The sequence below is a fragment of the Sorex fumeus genome, unplaced genomic scaffold (assembly GCF_029834395.1).
Source record: "Sorex fumeus unplaced genomic scaffold, SorFum_2.1 ptg000063l, whole genome shotgun sequence".
Taxonomy (NCBI): Eukaryota; Metazoa; Chordata; class Mammalia; order Eulipotyphla; family Soricidae; genus Sorex; species Sorex fumeus.
In genome coordinates, this window is record NW_026606120.1 from 17,219,439 (window position 1) to 17,239,690 (window position 20,252).

The following is a 20,252-nucleotide window of genomic DNA, read 5'->3' on the forward strand; positions in this document are numbered from 1 at the left end:
GAAGAACATTCTGTCCCTGCTCTTTGCCCCAGTCCTCAGCATTCTTACTGGAGCCTCACACTTGCCACCATCTCTGTGGTTCTGTCCATCTGTTGTGATCCCAAACCCAAGCCTGGAAAAGCAAAGCAAAACCAAATAAAGGCTCACCTTGCTCTGAAATTGGTGCATGTCCCTTCCTGTGGACTGGTCATCTGAACCCCTGGTCAAGGAAAGAGTTCTGGCAGGAGGGCAGGCCACTGAGGCCACTGGGCACCTGCTGAAAGAGTTGTCTGTGTCCACGTTGGTAGACTCTCCTCTGTGTCGAAGGCGAGCATATCTTCCCAGATGATGATCAATCTCTGCCGTCTCTCAGAAACAATAGGACAGGCCCATAACGCAAATGATGGAAACATCTCTGGAACCTGGAGGTCTGAGATGCAGGGGCAGCAGGGCTGATCGCACCCGAGGCCTCTCCACTTCATGTGTGGGTGCCTCTGTGTGAGTCCGTGTCTCTTCTCATCAGGACACCAGTCCTGTTGGGTTTGGGTATATGTCAGTGATCTCTTTCCTGTTAATCACCCCTTTGAAAGAACTGACCTCCGTGGGTCTGGGAGCTCTTAGAGCTGTTTGGGGGCATGTTCAGCATGCATCATTGGCTGCAGCCCTGGAGGCACCCTGGCACTGAATTGCCATTGAATTGGCCAAGAAATGCCAGTGATGAAGTTTACATAGGTGTGCATAGATCTATCCCTCAGATGTGGCATATAAAGAGTTGTAATAAGGAAACAATAAATGCCAGAGACAGTAAAAACTAAGGAAGAGTTTAGAGAATGGAGTTTCCTGGGTGGCAGGGGAAGATGGTCTGGGGGAGAGGGGACTGGAGCCATGGCTGGGGAGGGCAGTGGGCACTCTGGTGCTGGTGTGGTGAAGGGACACTGTGTCCATGGACCCCTACCACTGTAGCAGTGGGCAGTGCTGAAAGGAGGTAAAGGGATACTCATGATACCCTTTCAGTAACAGTATTGCAAACCACACTGCCTAAAAGGGAAGTGAGAGGGGGTGGGGGGGAGACAGACAGACAGACAGACAGACAGACAGGCACTTTTTTGCTGGTGTGTAGGACACTGTGTCCATGGTCCCCTATTACTGTAGCAGTGGGTAGTGGGCAGTGGGTGCTCTGGTGCTGGTATGTAGGACACTGTGTTCATGGACCTCCATCACTGTAGCAAAGGGCGGTGGGCACACTGGTGCTGGTGTGGTGGAGAGACACTCTGTCCATCACACTCTATCGCAGTAGCATTAGAAATCATGGTACCGAATGTTTTAGAAATATAAAGAATCCCTCATGGTGCCCCCAGACCTCCTGAGCTTTCCTTGGGAAGACCCCCCACCAACCCCAAGAGAGACCCTGAAACCAGCCCAATGTCTGAACATGCATACTGAGGGGCGCAAAGGCCATGTGCTGCCAGACACACGCCCAGCCCAGAACCACTTTCAGGGGGGTGTCCTGTCCTCCTGCAGGCCCAGCAACCAACATAGCCTTACAGGGGACAGCCATGTTGGCCGCCTACAAGGTAAACGCCTTACCCACTGTGCTATTGCTCCAGCCCGTTAATAGTGATAAGTGCAGAGAATTAAAATGTTTAACACTGAAGAGTTGTTTTCCTACTGTTTCTCAATAATTAGAGTTGTAACTAGTTTTTAAAAACTAGTAGTCTAATTCCCTGAGAATCTCTAAGGTCCTGAGTTTCAAATATCTTGTCACTGAAAATGAAGAATGGTTCTCAAACACCTTCTCTACAGGTACCAGGACCATATTTAAATGGTAAAACACTTAACAATGAAATCAGTACATTAAATCGGCCCCCTTTATTATTATTATATGATTATTTGGTTCTGGGGGTACACCTGGTATACTCACATCTTACTCCTGGATCTCTGAACAGACTCATTCATCACAGTGTGGGGGCTATATGGGGTGCTGGGAATCGAGTGCATGGATTGGCTATGGGCAAGGCAGGCAACATATCTGCTGTACTATCCCTCCCACTTATTTTTTAAAGAGTGATGGCAAATGTTCAAATCTGTCTGGTTACAAAAACATTTAAATTCAATGATGTCAAATCAAAGCATGGTACATTTTATGTGAGTGAAGAATATGATATGCAAATACCCAATGAGCTTTAATTTTTTATTTGGTCCAGGCTAATGCAGCAAGATGTGAGCCTTGTCTATGCCCTCAGGATGGTGTGGGCCTGCAGGTGACTGAGCACATCTTCCTCCAGATGGGAAGGACTCCTCCACTGTCCAGGGAGCACAGTACTCTCAGGGTTCCCCCCTCCCCTGTGATTCCCCTCACCATTTGTGCTCTCAGGCCGACCAAGGAGCACAAGTGAGAGGACAGACACTGAGATGTTTCCAATGAACTGAACTTTATTCACTATTTACACAATGACACAAAGAGGCTGCTCCAGTCAAACCCCCCATTCTAGGTACAGCCCCCCCCCATTCCAGAGCAGGCTTAGCTGAAGATCATGGGGAGTACAAGGCTTCTGGGTGCAGCCAGACCCTGGGAGGTGGTCAGGAGGAGCCCCCCGATATCCTACTGTCTCTCGTGCCCCTTCCCCCTCCTCTGGGCCATGGCAGGCTGGCACTTTCTCTTGGGGGGCAGGGAGGGGCCCTCCAGCTCCACAGTCAAGGCTGAGCCAGTAGACACCGTGGGGTGCCCCCTGGGACAGGGGGTCTTCTTAGCAGTGCGCCGCCTTGGGCCCCCACACAGAGGATGCTTCCTGGTAGGGGCCTTAGACTTGAAGGCCCTTGTGCGAGTGGATGGGAGCTCGGGAGTCCCCTGACCTCCAGGCAGGTGGGGGCCAGTGTCGGGGCCTGTGTCAGGGCCAGGGCTCCTGGGTAAGCCCCAGGGCAGCAGGCTGTAGTGAGAGGTTAGGAGGAAGGACAGGCTGGTCAGGTCCTCTTCCTCCTTACTAGAGCCCTCTGCTGGCCCAGGCGACCCCTGGCTAGGAAGGGCGTCTCCCAGCATGCGGGGAGCCCTGCTGTCCAGAGCGGGTGCAGTGAGGCTGGGACAGGGGGCCGGTCCTGCCTGCAGTGGTGGAGACTCCAGGCTCCCCAGAGAGAGGACAGAGGCTCCAGGTGCCATCCCAGTGGCCTCGGCCCGCCCAGGCCGTGAGGCGTGTCCAGAGTCAGTCTCAGATTCAGCGCTGGCCCCTGGCCTGTGGCCCCAGGTAGGTGTTGGGGTGCAGTAGCCTGCTGCACTCTCAGCTGGACTCGAGTCCTTTAGGGACACCTGGTGTTGGGGACGAGCCTTCATGACCTCCTTGTCCTGCGGGGTCTGCAGACGCTTTTCCACAAGCTGGGGAGAGAAGGAACATTGTGGGCATGTGGGGGTGCAGGGTGGGACAGAGAGTGACCCTGATTCCTCCCGAAACAGAAAAACCAGATCTCTGTCCCACTAAGGGTCCTCACCCCATATTCACGTCCTCCTCTCACCTGAGGACTCAGAGGGAGGCGCCTGGTCATGACATGGGCAGGGAGGCCACCAAGTGACCAAGACCCAGGGCGCTAGGGCGCCCCTCCTGACTCACGACCCACCTGCTGCTCTGAGTGCCCTGGGCCCTGTCCACTGTGTCCCCTGGAGGGTCTCTTTCCCAGGAATCATGTGAAATATGCCTCCTGTTTGTCCTGATTTGCTGCCCACTAACTTACAGGAATCCCTCGCATTACTCCCCTGGGCCCCACATGGACCTCAGAGACCCATCTGCCTCACCTGTGCGGGGGTGAGTCCTTCCTCCTCCTCCAGCTCCTCAGCCAGGGCCGGGAAATCCAGCTGGGACTCTGGGGAGACCAGGTACTCCAGGAAGCTGGGATGAAGGATCGCCTCAGCCTGGGAGAGGGAAGCAGGGGTGAGGGTCCTCGTAGAGGACAGGAGGGAATGAGGAAGCAGACACACCTGTCCCCAGTACAGTGCAGGGGCTTGAACAGCTGCACAAAGTCAAACACAGACCCACACCGGGAGAACTCACACACACACACACACACACATACACACACACAGATGCAAACACACCCTCACCCACAAAGGCACACCGACTATTCACCTACTCTCACAGAGAAGCACATGTAAACACACATGGATTCATGCAAACACCTGACACAAAGACACACACTCTTCCACCTCTAGGTACATGTACATGTATCTGCACGTGTCTGCACAGAGCCCACACAGTACACACAGAGGTAGATACAGAGATGTTCACACATTGACCAAACCCAAAAATGCACAGAAAGAGCCAATGCTTGTACACAGAGAGACACACGTGCACACATGCGCACAAACACAAGCAGAAATATCTAAACACAGGTGTGCATTTACACACAGAGCTCAAAGCAGAGACCGCACATCACTGCCAAGCCCTGGACAGAAGCAGCCCTGCACCCTCCCGACCCCACAGCAGCATGGACGCGGGGTCACCTCACATCCCTCTCTTCTTCCTTCCTCCTCAGCCTGTGTCCCCAAGAAGGCCAGACCCCAGGCCCACCTTGGTGACGAAGGCCTCCTGGGAGCACAGCTCGTACACATAGCTCAGGAGCCCCGGGTCAGGGCAGGTCCCAGCCTCCTCCTGCTGCTCCTCCCTGTCCACTGCCCGTTGGCCGAGGGGTGCCCTGCAGACTGAGTCGGGGGCCTTTAGCAGCTCGTCCATGATGTCCATGTACTCCTGCACGGCCTCAGGAGGGATCTCCTCAGGGGCCTTGGTCTCGGGGGGCTGCTGAGATTTGTGTGTCTTGGGGCGGGCTGCCCGGGCCTGGGGTCTGGCCTTCTTGGGGACACAGGCTGAGGAGGAAGGAAGAAGAGAGGGATGTGAGGGGACCCCACGTCCATGTCCTCAGACACACAGCCCTGAGCACAGAGTTGGGGACAGGTCCCTGTAGGCTGGATCAGGGCCCTAGAATCCAGTGACTGTGTGAGGGATGAGGTGGCCCTCAACGGGAGGAGGGACCAACTGTGTCCCCAGGGTCTCCGACCCCACTTCAAAGGTGAGTCTGACGCCTCAGGCAGCGTGGGGTTTGCTAGGAGAGGGAGAAACCAGTGGACAGTAAGCCGCTGACCACAGGTCTGGGGGTCATCGGGAGAGTGAAGGCTCCCTGTCAGGTCAAGACCCACGAGGGCCTTCCCAGGTCCTGTGGCCCTTAGCTAGGAGCAGGGTCCGTACCTGTCTGCTGGTCTGGCGGTGGGCCTGGAGCCCCCTGAGGCCCAGGCCTGGGTGGGGCGGGGAGTGGCAGGCCCTGCGCTCCGTTCATCCACTGCAGTTTCTGCACCTCCATCTCCTCCTCGGCCTCGAACTCCATGAACCTGGTGTGGGGAACACAGGCCGTGATGAGTCGGGTTGAACGGGACTGAGCAGGATGAATAAAGGACAGGGGATGCTCATGGCCCAGTCCCCAGGAGGGTAGAGAATGGGGTGGACACGGACCCCAGCACCCCCAGCGATCCCCCACATTGGCCCTGGAGGGTCACAGCAGGTCAGGGACTGTGACCCTCAGACTGTGGTCAGGAGCCCCAGAGTGGGCTTGGGAAAAGTGTCCCGGCTCCGGGAGGAACAAGTTTCTGCAGGGGAAGGGTCTCCTGGGGCTGCCTGGCCCTCCCTGCCCCTCGGCCCTCTGGGACCAGCCCCTGAAGCTCGGGCCTGTAGCCACCCTGACCCCCACTCTCTGCCCAGGCCTGACTCACTTGGCCGCCATGTCGTAGTAGATCATGCGGTCATAGTTGCTCTTGCCCTGCCATTCCTGCAGGGCCCGGTGCAGGCCTTCCTCCAGGCTCATGGTGGGCTTCAGGCGGGCCAGGGTGCGCAGCACCGGGCTGCAAGAACAGGCTCGGTCAGGCTCTGCGTCTGCCGGGAGCCCCCGCCGCCCCACACCCGTGCCTTGACCCCCGATATCGGCCTGATCTCCCCTCCCAGAGTGGACTCTGCCTCCTATACCCCAGTCCAGTGGCCCTGCTGGCATCCACTCTTAGCTCTGGGGATACGTCATGAGACGCCAAGGCCGAGCAGTCATGGCCTGTCTGAATTCTGTCACATCTGTGCTGTGTCTGGTCTTGGGAACGGAATGTCTGTCCTTCAGACCACAGGTCGGGACCAACCCTGATGAGGGGACTGAGGTGAGGCTTAGGGCATGGCTGGTCACTACGGGCCTTTGAGCCAGAACCCCAGGATGGCATTCCTGAGTACAGCCAGTGAGTGGGGCTGTGCTGAGGTGCTGGGCAGTGTGGCCACCGGTCCTACAGGCCATGATGCACTGAGGGTGATTCCTGTATGTGCTATCCCTGGGGACAGGGTCCTCATCCTTCCTCCAGCTCTCCCATGGACCCTACCCTGGGTGTCATCCCAGTCCCCTCCTGGGAAACTCCCATTAGCTCTAGGACCCCCGAGGGACTCACATGAAGAAGCAGGAAAGGGCCTCAGTGTCCGGAGTCTGAGGAAGGTACCTCCGGGCCAGGGCCTTGAAGCGCTGCCAGCGCCGGAAGTTCTCGTAGACGCTGTTGGGGTTTCTGGAGCTTTTAGGCAGTGACTGGCTCCGGGTGGCCGCCGGACCACTGTCCCCACAAACCCACTGGGTCAGTGTCCCACTGCTGGATGGGAGGATGATGGGGGCCACCTGGGCCACTGGCAGTGGAGCCTGTGGACGATGGTCTTCTGTCCCAGCCCGGGTGACAGTAGTAGCTGGGGTGGGCATAATTGTCTCCGGCCCAGAGGACACCAAGTAGAGTGGTGCAGGATGCCCTGCCACCGCAGTAGGAGCTTCTGCGGTCCCCCAGTTGAGTGGAGCCTGTGTCAGGATGACAGGCTGGTTCTGGGATGACTCCACAAGTCCTGCTTCAGGGCTGACCTGGATGATGACCTTGCAAGGTCCAGGGTTGTGGGGGCCAGGACCGGCAGCTCCTGCCACCACGGGCATCATGGGAAAAGGTGACAGCACCAGAGGGTTGCCGGGAACGCTGGTCGAGGTCACCAGAGGGGGCATCTGGATCGGCTCCCAGGGTGGTGGCTGGGGGGGCCCTGGATTGAGAAAGGGCAAGACCCTGAAGACACCGAGGAGAGGAGGGAGGGGGAATGAGAGGGGGATGGTACAGGGAGCAGCGGTGCCTCATTGGCTCAACCATCTCTAGATCAGGCCCTTTCATGGGAATGAGGCAGCATGCCCTGTCTCAGCCCTGAGTTGCTGACACAGGCCATCCTTCCCCTCCAACTGGGTTATGCTTTGTGGAGATCCTAAGGCCAGGGTCCTTGTGTCCTGGGATGGCCTCTGTGCTGACCACACTGACCTCTCACACCCTGCCCTCCAGCCTCTTTGGAGCTTCCCAACATGTACCTGGACACACTGGTCTTTCGGCAAGAGACCCTGCAGGGTCAGTCACAGAGACTGGACCAGCCGCACCACAGGTGCTCAGCACCTACAGGGTCCCATGACAACAGAGTCTAAAGGACAGACTGTCTACTCAGGCTGTAGGCTCATCAGGGCCTCCTGCTTCACTAAGAAGGCAAACACCTCTGAAAATGTGTTCTTCCCAAGAAGTGCCCAGGACCCAGACAGGAGCACAATACCCACTGCCTAGCCTGTGCACAGTAAACCCACAGTCAACCCTCCACACTGGCGGGTGTTGCCACCCTGTCTCTCGAACACTTAGTCACAGTTTCTACCTCCAACATTCTCTTCCCACGAGAGTGGCCTGGAAAGTGGTCCTGGGCTCCATGAGTTACGCCAGTTCCATCAGGGACGATGGCAAGGATGGAAAAGGTCCGAGATTTCACCAGTCAGACTCTGGGAGGTTTCCAGAGTTCTGGAGCTGGTGGTCATGGTAGATTGAAAATTGGTGACATCTTCTAAATAATCTAAGACTTTATCCCAGTGACAGGATCCTAAACATCAGGCATAAACCAGGTGCCAGGAGAGAGAAAATTGTCTGCAACCATACTTGCACATGAGGAATTCAGGCAGAGACTGGTCCTAGAGACGCCCTAGAGCCCGTGTGTATCACGCTCAAGACAGAGGCCCTGAGGCTCCAACTGCTCTGAGCATGCGATCATTTTGCCTCAGCACATTCCACCTCCCCTCAAGGAACAGACCTTCACAGGCTTTACTCAGGAAAACCCAACAAATCACACCCACAGACATAGAGACACCCCCTCACACACCCCCACACATTCTCTCCCTCCCTTCCTCCCTCTCTCTCTCTCTCTCTTTCTCTCTCTCTCTCTCTGTCTCTCTCACACACACACATTCATCTCTACCCCCCTCTAGGGTATGAGGGGGGATGTGATTACCAATCATTCTTCACCTCAGAGCTCAAATGCAGACTGGTCCCCATGAAATGCCAGACCATGGAAGAACAAACTTCACCAAAAGAACAATCCAGAACAACTCAAGAGTCTGAGTCATAACTACGCTGAAGTCACCTGTCTCCCAGTCTGCTGACCCAGGACAGCTACTGGGCTCAGCCAGGAGAGAGTTCCCATCTGCAGGGGGGTCAGGCTCTGACTGTGGCAGTTAGCCACTTGTAGCCCAGCTCTGGAGTGGACGCATCATGGCAGAAGTGCACACAGACAACCTCACTCAACAAGGTTCAGGCTGGACCATCTCTGCTGAGCTGCCCACATCAGGTTGAGCTCAGCCCAAGTCCAAATCCTTCTAAACTTATTCTAGAGCACAGGAGGGGACAAGGACTCAGCATGCCTCGGTGTTCCCTGTGCCACCACCAAACAGACCCTCCATACACACGACAAATGGCCTTGTTCCCCCATCCACAAGCAGGGACACTCACACACAAAGCAACAATATGCCTGCTACCTCCCTCTGTCCATACCCATGACCTTCCCCCTGTCATTTGACACACCTCCACGGATGCCCTCCCAGTCCCCTCAGATCCTCCTGGGCTCCCATTGCTGTGCAGGTGAGCTATCTATGGAGCCCAGGCCTTTCTCCTCTTTTACCCCTTCAAAACTTGGTGTCCCCAGTCAGGATAACTCTGAACCCAAAGGCTTTCAAGGAGGCAGAGACTTTCTCACATACACAGACACCCTCACAGGCTTACCTCCTTCTGACGCCATCCCCGTAGACGAGGCCAGAGGCCACTACAGCTTATCAGCCTTCACAATGGCAAAAGGCAGGACCTGTATCAGACAGTGAACTGCTCACGCAGATGCTCAGGATCCGAGTGGGTGAGGGAGAGGTTTGGATTCAAACCTCAGAATGTTGGGCCAAGACATTCTGCAGTGGGGGAGGGGAGGGCCAGGAGGGCCTGGCTGGGGATACATTCCATGAAGGGCTCTGATTGGTGGGCCAGAACCAGATCTTTCCTTCAAACTGGTCAGTGGCAGCGCTGCTCACATGGCCTCTTCAAGCAACTTAGACAGAGTTTCCCCATTCTCAGCACACAGGTTGGCTTGGTCTTTGCTGGATCTCAATACTTTATCCACCAGTCTAGTTGTGTGCCCCTCAAATCTCTCTCCTTCCTCTCTCTCTGTTGACCTCCTTCAACAGAGGCTACTCTTTCTTTGAAAAATTCAATCATTAGTGATTTGTGAACCCATGGAGGTCACAATTTGAGAGGAGTTTTCCCCAGCAAATGCAGTGGGTTTTGCTTTATTGTTTGTTTGTTTCCTGATCATTCATTAGGGTCCAGTCCCTAGGACTGAAAGTAATGTAGATTTGTCTAGCATGTTTGACTAACATTTTCAAAGTTTCTTTCTACTGGAAGCTCTTACCCTTCCTGGAATAGCCATGAAGCCTCAAGTTGAGACAATGACCAGACTCAAACTTACTTCTTTGCATTTGCTATCCATTTTATGGATGATCTGCCTCCTAAATATAATGTTGAATTGAGGAATATCTTTCATTGTTCAAAGCTAAGTTTTGCCAAAGGCTCAATGATGTGTGTTTAATGCAGTGCTGGGTGTTCCCTTCAACTTTCTCTGATTAGTACAATGCTCTCTCCCACACAGAACTGGTATTCTGTTGTTAACATATTTCTAGACATGCACTATGTGCTGAAACCCAAAAAGGATCCCATTTTTATGAACTCATAATTGTTTACCTCTCTGGTTAAAAGTACATGTACGTTCTACCCGCTGGCATGTGCAGTGATTTCTTTATATTGTTTAAACGGCTTCTCTCTCCTTTAGGAGACTCCATCCCCACAGCACAAACTTCTGCCATTCCTAACTGAATCCTTACACTGCTTGGCAATTCAGTGGCCGATGGAATAGGGAGGTCTGAATTAGGAAGTGGAGAAGAATGGATGTGCAACTGACTTCAATATTCAGATCCTCAACAAAGTTACCTTCTACATAATTTTTTCCATGGTTGGGAAACCCTGAATTCAGATTTCCTCTACACTCTTTTCTCCAGTGTTTATAAGAAAGAGAGTTTTCAGTCTAATTTTGGAACAATTTATAAGATCTTCCCAAACTCTCAGTCTGAAAGGTTTTGGGATTATGCATTTAAATCCAACATTCATTGCACTGTTTGGTCGCTATCGAGGGAATGACCTGCTCGGTCCATAGCCATCAGATCATTCCATTCTCTGCAGCACCGAGGCTGCCTTTGCAGACACCGATCTTTGGTCGTTTCCCAGCAGCTGCTCTGTGCACTCTACATTGGTTCAGTAGGGATATCCAAGTCATAAGAATTCTATCAACATCAGGAACATCCTTCCCCAAACGATGTTGGACACAGGAAACACAGGAAAGTCGAGACATTTCTTGGGACTTCCACTTCGGTCACGAAGAACCTAGACTTGATTTTCAGCCAAGGATTCCTCATGAGATGGATTTTGAGATTGAACTTTGTCCTCGGGCATCAATCAAGGCTTTATGTTTGCTTCCTTGCTGTGTCCTGAAAAGCCACCAATAATTATGGAGACGCTTGCGCGTGACTGGCGGACGTTACCACCCACCGTGGCCAGTAGGTGCGCGCGCGTCGGGGCTGTCCTGGGTCAGTTCTAAGCAGTTAGAGGTAACGGACACGCACGCGCACCTGCATCTCTCGCGGGGTCTGCAGCCGCCAACGTCCTACAGGCTATGGGTGTAATGATGCCCCAAAAGGGAATCATTACACCTTTGGGATATTCGCACCCATGCCTGTGTCGGGCTCAACAGAGTGGTGTGTGGCCCTGTCCAGCTCTCTGCGGTGGCGCGTCTCCCCCAGGCTGTGGGCACTGCCGCACACCTGCGCCAGGTCGTTTCTGGATCCGGATGCTGACCGCCAGGGAGGTAAAGGCGTCTTGGGACAAATCTAACTGCTGCTTGGGGCCAGAGCGATAGTGCAGCGGGGTAGGGTGATTGCCTTGCACGTGGCCAACCTGGGTTCCATCATAGTCATTCCTGATGGTACCCTGAGTACCGCCAGAGTAATTCCTGAGTGCGAAGGAATTACTGAGCATAGCTAGTGTGCCTGAAAACCAAAACAAAACAAACCTCTGCTGCCTTGTGAGCCAGTTTGGAGTGATGCAAAAGCCAGCCGAAAGTTGTTCCTAATTTGAAATCCTTATTCCTAGAGCAAGAAGTGTCTCAGGTCACAGCAGTACATGGGGAAAATGTACTAGTGCTAACACATCTCCTCAGAGCTTCACTTTTCTTTTCCTAAAAGAATTAGAAACCAAGATCTGTGTTTCAGCACTTTTCAGTAAATGAAACAGTTTTGTTGACTAAGAGTAATGAAATCTTCATTACCTGAATGCCCAATTATGGTGCAGTTGGTACCTAAGTTGGCAGGAGGTGTAAGAGTTAAGCAAACATAAAAATATTTGGTCTGGGGACCGGAGTGATTGAACAGCAGGTAGGGTGTTGCCTCGAGTGCTGCTGTCTCAGGTTCAATCCCTGGCATCCCACACGGTCCCTCAAGCACTGCCAGGAGTGATTCCTGAATGCAGAGCCAGGAGTAACCCCTGAGCATCACTGGGTGTGATCCAAAAAGGTCAGAGTCAGTTGAGCAAATTAAATTGACAATGGAACTACACTTTTGGTGTATTTTTTTAGTTTGTAAAGTGTTTGCTCTTTTTCCAGGATACTGTTTGACACAGATACTTGCTTTTCAGAGAGCAATGGTGCTTCAGTCCTTGCTTCACACAAGCACATGAGTGAGATGCTGCAATCCCAGACCTCTGACAGTTCAAGCACCTTAGTTTCAAAGAAAACACTAGTAAGGCTAGTGGGTAGAGACATGGATTTTGTGTTGTTTTTTTGGGGAAGGAATCTACTGGATTAGAGGTGAGCATATTGAACCCATCAAACAAGAAGAACCCATAGTGTTGGGCGGTTCGGGTACTGGGACAATGCTACTTCTGGTTCCTTTACCCCACCAGGACTTTGTCAGGGGAGGATATGTCTGCTATCAAAAGGGCGAGCAAAGAGCAATTGGAAAGAGTCTTGCAAAACCTCAGCGAGGAGGAAGATGCTGTATGGGCACAGAGAAGACTGCAGTTTGATCCTCTCCTGGGAGTAGCCAGGCACGGAAGCTTTTACTGCTTCCCCTTCAGGACACAGAAAAGGGTGAGGGTGAAGGGTCAGCATCCTTCATTTTCCTTCTGAGCCTCTTTAGGAATTTACGGTGCCTGTGTACTGGGGGAAGTAAAGTTCAGTGTGGGTGTGTTTGCAAATGAAGTACAGGCGTAGTATTCATGCGATATGGTTTTCATCCCGTGTTCCATGTAGTTCCATGTAGTTCCATGTAGTTTCCATGTAAATACAGTATTCATGCGATATGGTTTTCATCCTGTGTTCCATGTAGCCTCACCCCTAAGGACATACATGTTGCCATCAGTAACTATAGACCAATCTTTATTTTTATGGAGTTATTGGTTTTTTAGACTTATATATTTTGGATATCAATTTCTTTATCAAAAGTATAGGTTGCAAATGTGTTTTTCCCTCTCAATAAGATACCTTTTAATTTTAGCCTTTTTTTCTTTTTTTTTTTGCCATACAAAAGCTTTTTAGTTTGGTGTGGTCCCATTTGTTTATTTCTGCTCTTGATTTCTTTGTCCAGTGGAATCACTAATAACACTTCTGAAGTCCCTATCCAAAATAGTTCTGTATGTTTTCTTCAATGTATTTTGTAGATGCTGGACTAATTTTGAGATCTTCACTCCAAGATGATTTTTTTGGTAGAAACTGGTGGAACTGAGAGCTGGGCGTTTGAGCAGCAGGAGTAAAGTTTCATGTCTCACCAAATATTTGGTAAAATCATCATCGAAACTACCCTTTATTGGGCTTTACTTTGCTGGGAGATTTTTCATGACTGACTCATTAAACTTAGAAGTAATAGATCTTTCAAAATCCTTTTTTCACCCATAATCTATTTTTCAATATCTGTTGGTGTAGAGTTGTTCTCAGTAGCCTGATTTTCCTTTGCATTTCTGTTACTGATTTAAATGTCTCCTCTTTTCATTTAAAGTTTGTCATTTCAGCAGATCTAAGTGTTGGGGTAAAATCCCAAATAATAATGGTGTGTCTGGTGTCAAAATGTTGAATGTGATCAAAGTAGAGAGAGAGAGGAATGTGGAAATCATCTGCCCCACAGGTAAGGGGAGGGTGTGGTATGGGGTTATTCTGGGGTTTTTGGTGGTGGAGAATGGGCACTGGTGAGGGTACGGGTGTTTCATCGTGTGACCGAGACTTAAACCCAAAAGCTTTGTGACTGCTCTCACAGTGATTCAATGGATAACATTGTAAATAATAAAAAAAAGAAAAAGTAAGGTGGAGTTCATGCCCAATTCAGTCAGCTGATCAGTGGCTGGGTAAATAGTAGTACTCCTACATGAAAAAGAAGGGGGAAAAAAGTTTGTCATTTAAGGTCATTTCTCTTTTCCCCATGGAACGATAGCACAATGGTAGGGTGTTTGGCTTGCGTGCAGCCAGCCCGGCTGATTTGGGTTTGATTCCTCCACCCCTCTCAGAGAGCCCAGCAACCTCCTGAGAGTATCTTGCCTGCACAGCAAAGCCTGGCAAGCTCCCTGTGATGTATTCAATATGCCAAACACAGTACGAACAAGTCTCAAAATGGAGATGTTACTGGGCCCTCTCGAGCAAATCGACAAACAAGGGAGGACAGTGGAAAGACAGTGTCTCTTTTCCCCCTTGTTAATTTTGTTTATCTTTCCAGAACCAATGTTTGGGTTGGTTTGTCTTTTCCCTTTTATTTGAAAATTTTGTTGCTTGCTAATGTGGACCTTTATTTTTGTATTTTCTTTTTTAAAAATACTATTTTAATTGATTTAACGCTGCCGTATTGGGGGGTCTTTCAGGGTCAGGGGAATGAGGACCATTGTATTTATGTTTTTGGCATAACAAATACGCCATGGTTAACTTGCCAGGCTCTGCTATGCGGGCAGGATACTCTGCGTAGCTTGCGGGGGTCTGCGAGAGGGATAGAGGCTTTTAGGGCAGCCTCTAATCACCCTTGCAGGTGTTTCCATGGTTCAAGCCATATTTGAACCCCATCAAATATGGTGCAGTAATCTTGGAAGATGGGTATTAAGTGTCTTATGATGTGAGGTCTGGAAAGTGGCCTGGAGCTTGACGATACCTGGGTAGTGGAGGTAGTAGGGGTTGAGACTGAAACGATCATCGAATCCCTAGCCAAACAGGGCGTTCGATCCTCCATGAACTGTATTATGGATTCACTACCAGTATCTCACCATTCTACAAGGAAGTGATCATCGACATCAAGAGAGGGGTTCTGCAGGGTGATACCATTTCACCGAAACTCTTCAGTGCCACCCTGGAGAACTTCATGCGAGGAACTGGAACGGGAAGAAATGGGAGTAAAGATAGACAGTCGGCAACTACACCACCTCTGCTTCGCTGATGACATTGTTCTAATAACACCAAACATTAGCTAAGCGGCACAAATGCTGGCTGACTTCAACCGTGAGTGTGGAAAGGTTGGACTACAGCTTAATCTCACAAAGACAATGTTTATGAGAAATGGACTCGTTCCTGACATTCCATTCACTCTCCATGGAATGAACATCTCCGAATACAGCAGTTATGTGTTCCTAGGTCAAGAAGTCAACATGATGAATGACCTGGCATCTGAGTTGCACAGGAGGAAGAGAGGGGCTAGGAACACCTTCAAGAGCGTTGAAGAAATAGCTAAGAGGATGAAGAACCTCCAGCTCTGGACACATCTCTTCGATTCCACCGTTCTTCCTGCATTAAAATATCCCTCAGAGACAGGGGCCCTAAAAAAACAGGATGAGAACATTATTCAGGTCTCCCAAAGAGGAATCAAAACAGCTATGCTTGGAGTATCACGCTTCACTCAAATGAGAGAAAGAATCCAGAGTTCCAGCCTTCATCGACGATCAAGAATCAGGGACGCTGTCTCGTTTGCCAAGGTGTCGAAAATCAGATGGGCTGGACACATAATGTGATTTGGAGATGACCACTAGACTAGAGCCATTACCAGTTGGATTCCACGGAATGTTAAAAGATCGCATGGCTGCCACCTATGAGATAGTCAGACTTCTTTATCAAGACCCTAAATGATCAGTTTGAGGCTCTTCATGTTCCTGGAGCAAGCAGACGCCATTGGCCTATACTAGTACGTGTCAGGGACAAATGGAGACATTACTAGCACCCACTCGAGCAAATTGATGAGTAACGGGCTGTCAAGTGATCAAGTGATTTTAATTTATTAGAGTTCTTTACAATACTGTTAACGAGTTTTTGCATGCGCATAATTTTAACACCTCCTTTAACATTTTTAACATCATCGCCTCTCTCCCCCTCCATCCCACCAACTCAATGTCAGGATCAGTTCTCCCATTGTGTTGCCTTTGGCCTTTTGTTGCTACCTTGCTGTGTGTCATTCAGGCCTACATATGAGCGACATCACTCTGTATCTGTCCCTTCCTTCTGTCTGACTTCACTCAGTATGACATACTCCAATGTGAACTTCTTTCTGTAGGATGACATTGCCTTGTCCTTTCTTCCTTTCTCTACAAGGAGCTTCGGTTTATTTGGTTACACCAATCACAGTGCTCCCATCACAGTGCTCCTGAGGCATTTCCATTCCATTGTGTTTATCTGTGAATTTTTCCCTATGCTCTCCTCCCCGACCAGTTAATCAGTTTTCTCCCTAATCAGACTCTGTTAACTTGTAAGGTTAGATTCCTCAGAAATCTATGATTTTATATGTATGAGTGAAATATTGCCTTTCTCCTCTCCTTATGCCTTATGAATAGTTTACTTTAAAGCAATGCCCTTTTTGTATGGATACAGGAAGACTGTTAACATTATGCTTTGTAATTTAGGATTTAATTGGCTTTGAATATTATTCACTCCCGGGCATCTGCTTTCTCGACTTAAGCCTCAGTTGCCCTTAGTTCCTAACTCCCAAAAGCAGAGTCCGGACAAGGGACTCAATGGACCCAGGGCAAGCGGTGAGCTACCCTGGCATCAAAATGGACCAGGCCAAAGTGCCACGATTCTTATCTATAAGTTAAGAGTTTGATCATAGACAAATGCAGTCATGATCCAAAAGTAACGACGAGACTAGGATCCTGCTAGGGGTTGGAAAGACTATCTGGCCTGAGCACTGTAGTCTGAGATCTGTGCCCCTTTTTTGAGTTTACACACATTTTTGGGGTGGGGGGGCAAAAATGTTTGTAATGGTAAATATTTGTAGCAACAAGTCTCAAAATGGAGACGTTACTGGACCTGCTTGTGCAAATCGAACTACGGGAGGAAAGTGACAGTGACAGTTCATCATCATACAATGAACATATGTATGATGGATACTTCATGCATTAGTTAGTCCAGCAGTGCTGAGGATTAACTACTAGCTCTGTGCACAGAAATTTCTCTTGAAAGATCAGAGGACTATATGTGGTGCTAGGAATTCAAATCCAGGTTTTTGCAAGTAAAACAAACAAGCACCTTACCCACTGTACTATCTTTCCTGCCCCATATAAACTTTCTCACTGTACAGCATCTCAGTGTTATGATTCCATTTTCATTAGTCTCTATACATTTTCCTAACTTCTACTCCACCTTTTTGTTCCATTATCTGTTCTGAAGAATGGTTTCATTTACATGTGTATGTGAACTTCCAATTTTTATTTTCTTGCTTATGTATACTTTTTGCCACTGTGTTAAGATGAGTTACTTGATGTAATTTTGATCTTCTTGAAATTTCTAAGAATCTTTTGTGGTCTGAGGTATGGTCAGTCTTGGGAAGTATTTCAAATGCACTTGAGAAGATTGTGATGCATAGAATGCTATATATATATTTATATAGCATTATATATGTGTGTGTATGTGTACTATATCAGTTTACATGTGTATTTTTGTCCTTTAGTGTTTTAAATCGGCTGGAGCAATAGCACAGCGGTAGTGTGTTTGCCTGCATGCAGGCGGCCCAACTGAGCCAGGTTCCATTCCTCCACCCCTCTCAGAGAGCCTGGCAAGTTATTGAGAGTATCTCACTTGCACGGCAAAGCCTGGCAAGCTACCTGTGACGTATTCAATGTGCCAAACACAGTAACAAGTCTCACGATGGAGACGTTACTGGGCCTGCTTGATCAAATCAATGAACAATGGGAGGACAGTGCTACAGTGTTTTAAATGTATTTTATGATTCTCTGATCACTGTTGAAGCTCTAAACTATTAATATGTTTAGTTTTCCTCTATTAGTGCTTTGATGATTAACATATAAATAAATACAATTGCAAACATAAAAATTTCCCAATAGGGGCTGGAGCGATAGCACAGCGGGTCCGGCGTTGGCCTTGCACGTGGCTGACCCATGTTCGATTCCCAGCATCCCATATGGTCCCCTGAGCACCACCAGGAGTAATTCCTGAGTGGCAGAGCCAGGAGTAACCCCTGAGCATAGCAGGGTGTGACCCAAAAAGAAAAAAATTCCAAATATTTATATTTATGCAATTACTATCCCCTTTATGTATAATGATTTCCTTGTTCTAATTTTAGCGTGTTAAAATTGTTCCATATAATTTAATGTTAGCTATTTGTGGGATTTGCTTCTTTGAATAAAACATCTTTTCCCTCATTTACCCTCAGTTTGTGTGTGTGTGTCTTAAGGGTGAAGTGTCTGTTTCCTTCTCCTGTTCAGGGAAACCTTTCCATCCTTTTTTCACCAAGTACTTTCATAGCTATTTTTCTTTGCTCCTGAGGTCCCTACTGTGTAAATGTGGGGCCCTTATGTGTTCCCAAATATCACACAAACTACATGTATTTATATTGATGCATATATATGTAGAAACATAAATTTAAATTAGAGCAGTTAAAGTCATATGTTTACAATAGTGTTAAGTTACCACATGTCACCACCCAATATATTTTTAACTACCTTTGGTGCCTTATTTCGGTTGTTTCCTTTGACACTTTCTTTAGAAATCACCTATTCATTCTTTTTACTTATCCATTATTTTTGTCTGCTGTTAAACCCTCTGTTGTTTAGTTATTCTTCATCAGTACTGATCTGTGATTGACATTGACACTTTATTATTTTTGTATATGCATTGATGTTATATATTCATTTTTGTCCTGTTTTTGACAGATACTGTCTGGGCATTTGAAATTTTTATTGATATTTCATGAATAAATTTTATGAATATTGATCATTTCTGTTCACTTTTTGATGTTTTATCTCAATCATTCTTTTGGGATATATATATCTCCTCATATATATATATATATATATATATATAGATATATATCCTCATTTTGCTTAAAACTATTCGTTTCTATTTATCAGACTAAATAATTTAGTCATTTAGTCATTAGTTCCATTCGCTCTCAACGGAAAGACCATCTCCGAATGCAGCAGCTATGTGTACCTAGGTCGAGAAGTCAACATGACAAATGACCTGGCACCCGAGCTGCACAGGAGGAAGAGAGCAGCTTGGAACGCCTTCTAGAGCGTTGAAGAAATAGCTAAGAGGACAAAGAACCTCAGGCTCCAGGCACATCTGTTTGACTCCACTGTTCTTCCTGCATTAACATATGCCTCAGAGACTTGGGCCCTACAGAAACAGGATGAGACCTCTATTCAGGTCTCCCAAAGAGGAGTTGAAAGTTTGGAGTATCACGTTTCACTCAAATGAGAGAAAGAATCCGGAGCTTCGACCTCCATCGACAATCAATAATCAGGGACGCTGTCTCCTTTGCCAAGGCGTCAAAAATCAGATGGGCTGGTCACGTAATGAGATTTAGAGATGACCGCTGTACTAGAGCCGTTACCGACTGGATTCCACGGAATGTCAAAATACCGCGTGGACGCCCACCTACCAGATGGTCAGACTTCTTCATCAAGATCGTGAACGATCGGTTTGAGGCTCTTCATGTTCCTAGAAAGAACAGAAGCCATTGGGCTACACTAGCACGCGACAGGGACAAATGGAGACATTACTGGCGCCTGCTCGAGCAAATCGACAACGGGAAGTCAAGTGATCAAGTGATCAGACTAAAGTTATATTATAGGTAGTAAAGTAGATGTAGTGGCTTAGTGTACTTTTTTTTTTTTTTGCTTTTTAGGTCACACCTAGCAATGCACAGGGGTTGCTCCTGGCTCTGCTCTCAGGAATTACCCCTGGAGGTGCAGAGGGGACCATATGGGATGCTGGGAATCAAACCCAGGTTGGCCGAGTGCAAGGCAAATGCCCTACCCGCTGTGCTATTGCTCCAGTCCCCGCTTAGTGTACTTTGATCCCTACTTTATTTCTTGTTTTTTTCTCATATCTTTTTGATTCTATAAGCTGCTTGATCTATTCTTCATAGATTCATGGTTAACAGTGTACTAAGAAGTGTCTGTGAAGCAAGTATGTGAAATCTGTGAAGCTCTCTATGAACAGTTGGCTTCAGGTTGAATTGGAAATGGACTCTCTCAAGTATGTCACTTATTTGAAGTATTTTTAACATTTCAAACTTAATTTAAACACTGTAATTCATAAAGTTTTTCATAATACAGTTGTTTCAGGCATTCAATGGTCCAGCACCAATCCCACCACAAGTATGACCTTCCCACAAGCTATGTTCTCACTTTCCCACTCATCCCAAGGCTGCCCCCTTAGGAGGCACAAAATAATTGACTTTATATTGCTTGTTACAACAAAATGGCAAAGTATCAAAAAATATCCCAATAAAAGAAATTTTATGAAAATTGGTATATCCCACAATGGTATTGCTAAGTCGTACTCTGAGGATTTACTAAGCAGGGATATGTCAGTTGAATCTTC

The 20,252-nt window shown here is 48.6% G+C and overlaps 1 protein-coding gene across 1 annotated transcript; it reads right to left on the minus strand.

The window, feature by feature from the left end:
- Positions 1 to 203: 203 nt before the first annotated feature.
- Positions 204 to 6,948, minus strand: LOC130036178 (NUT family member 2G-like). The gene is made up of 8 exons (XM_056128162.1): positions 6,751 to 6,948; positions 6,431 to 6,648; positions 5,723 to 5,851; positions 5,205 to 5,344; positions 4,533 to 4,786; positions 3,761 to 3,877; positions 3,245 to 3,346; positions 204 to 401 (listed from the first exon to the last, which is right to left on the minus strand). The coding sequence occupies exons 1-8, from the start codon at positions 6,946 to 6,948 to the stop codon at positions 204 to 206; spliced, it is 1,356 nt and encodes a 451-aa protein (XP_055984137.1).
- Between the last annotated feature and the right edge of the window lie 13,304 nt (positions 6,949 to 20,252).

Coding starts and splice junctions, on each gene's coding strand:
- LOC130036178 (XM_056128162.1), bottom strand. CDS start 6,948: ATGCCCGTGGTGGCAGGAGCTGCCGGTCCTGGCCCCCACAACCCTGGA. Junction 3,878..4,532: donor AGGAGGCCTTCGTCACCAAG/GTGGGCCTGGGG, acceptor TCCCTCTCCCAG/GCTGAGGCGATCCTTCATCC. Junction 3,347..3,760: donor AAGGACTCACCCCCGCACAG/GTGAGGCAGATG, acceptor TTCTCTCCCCAG/CTTGTGGAAAAGCGTCTGCA.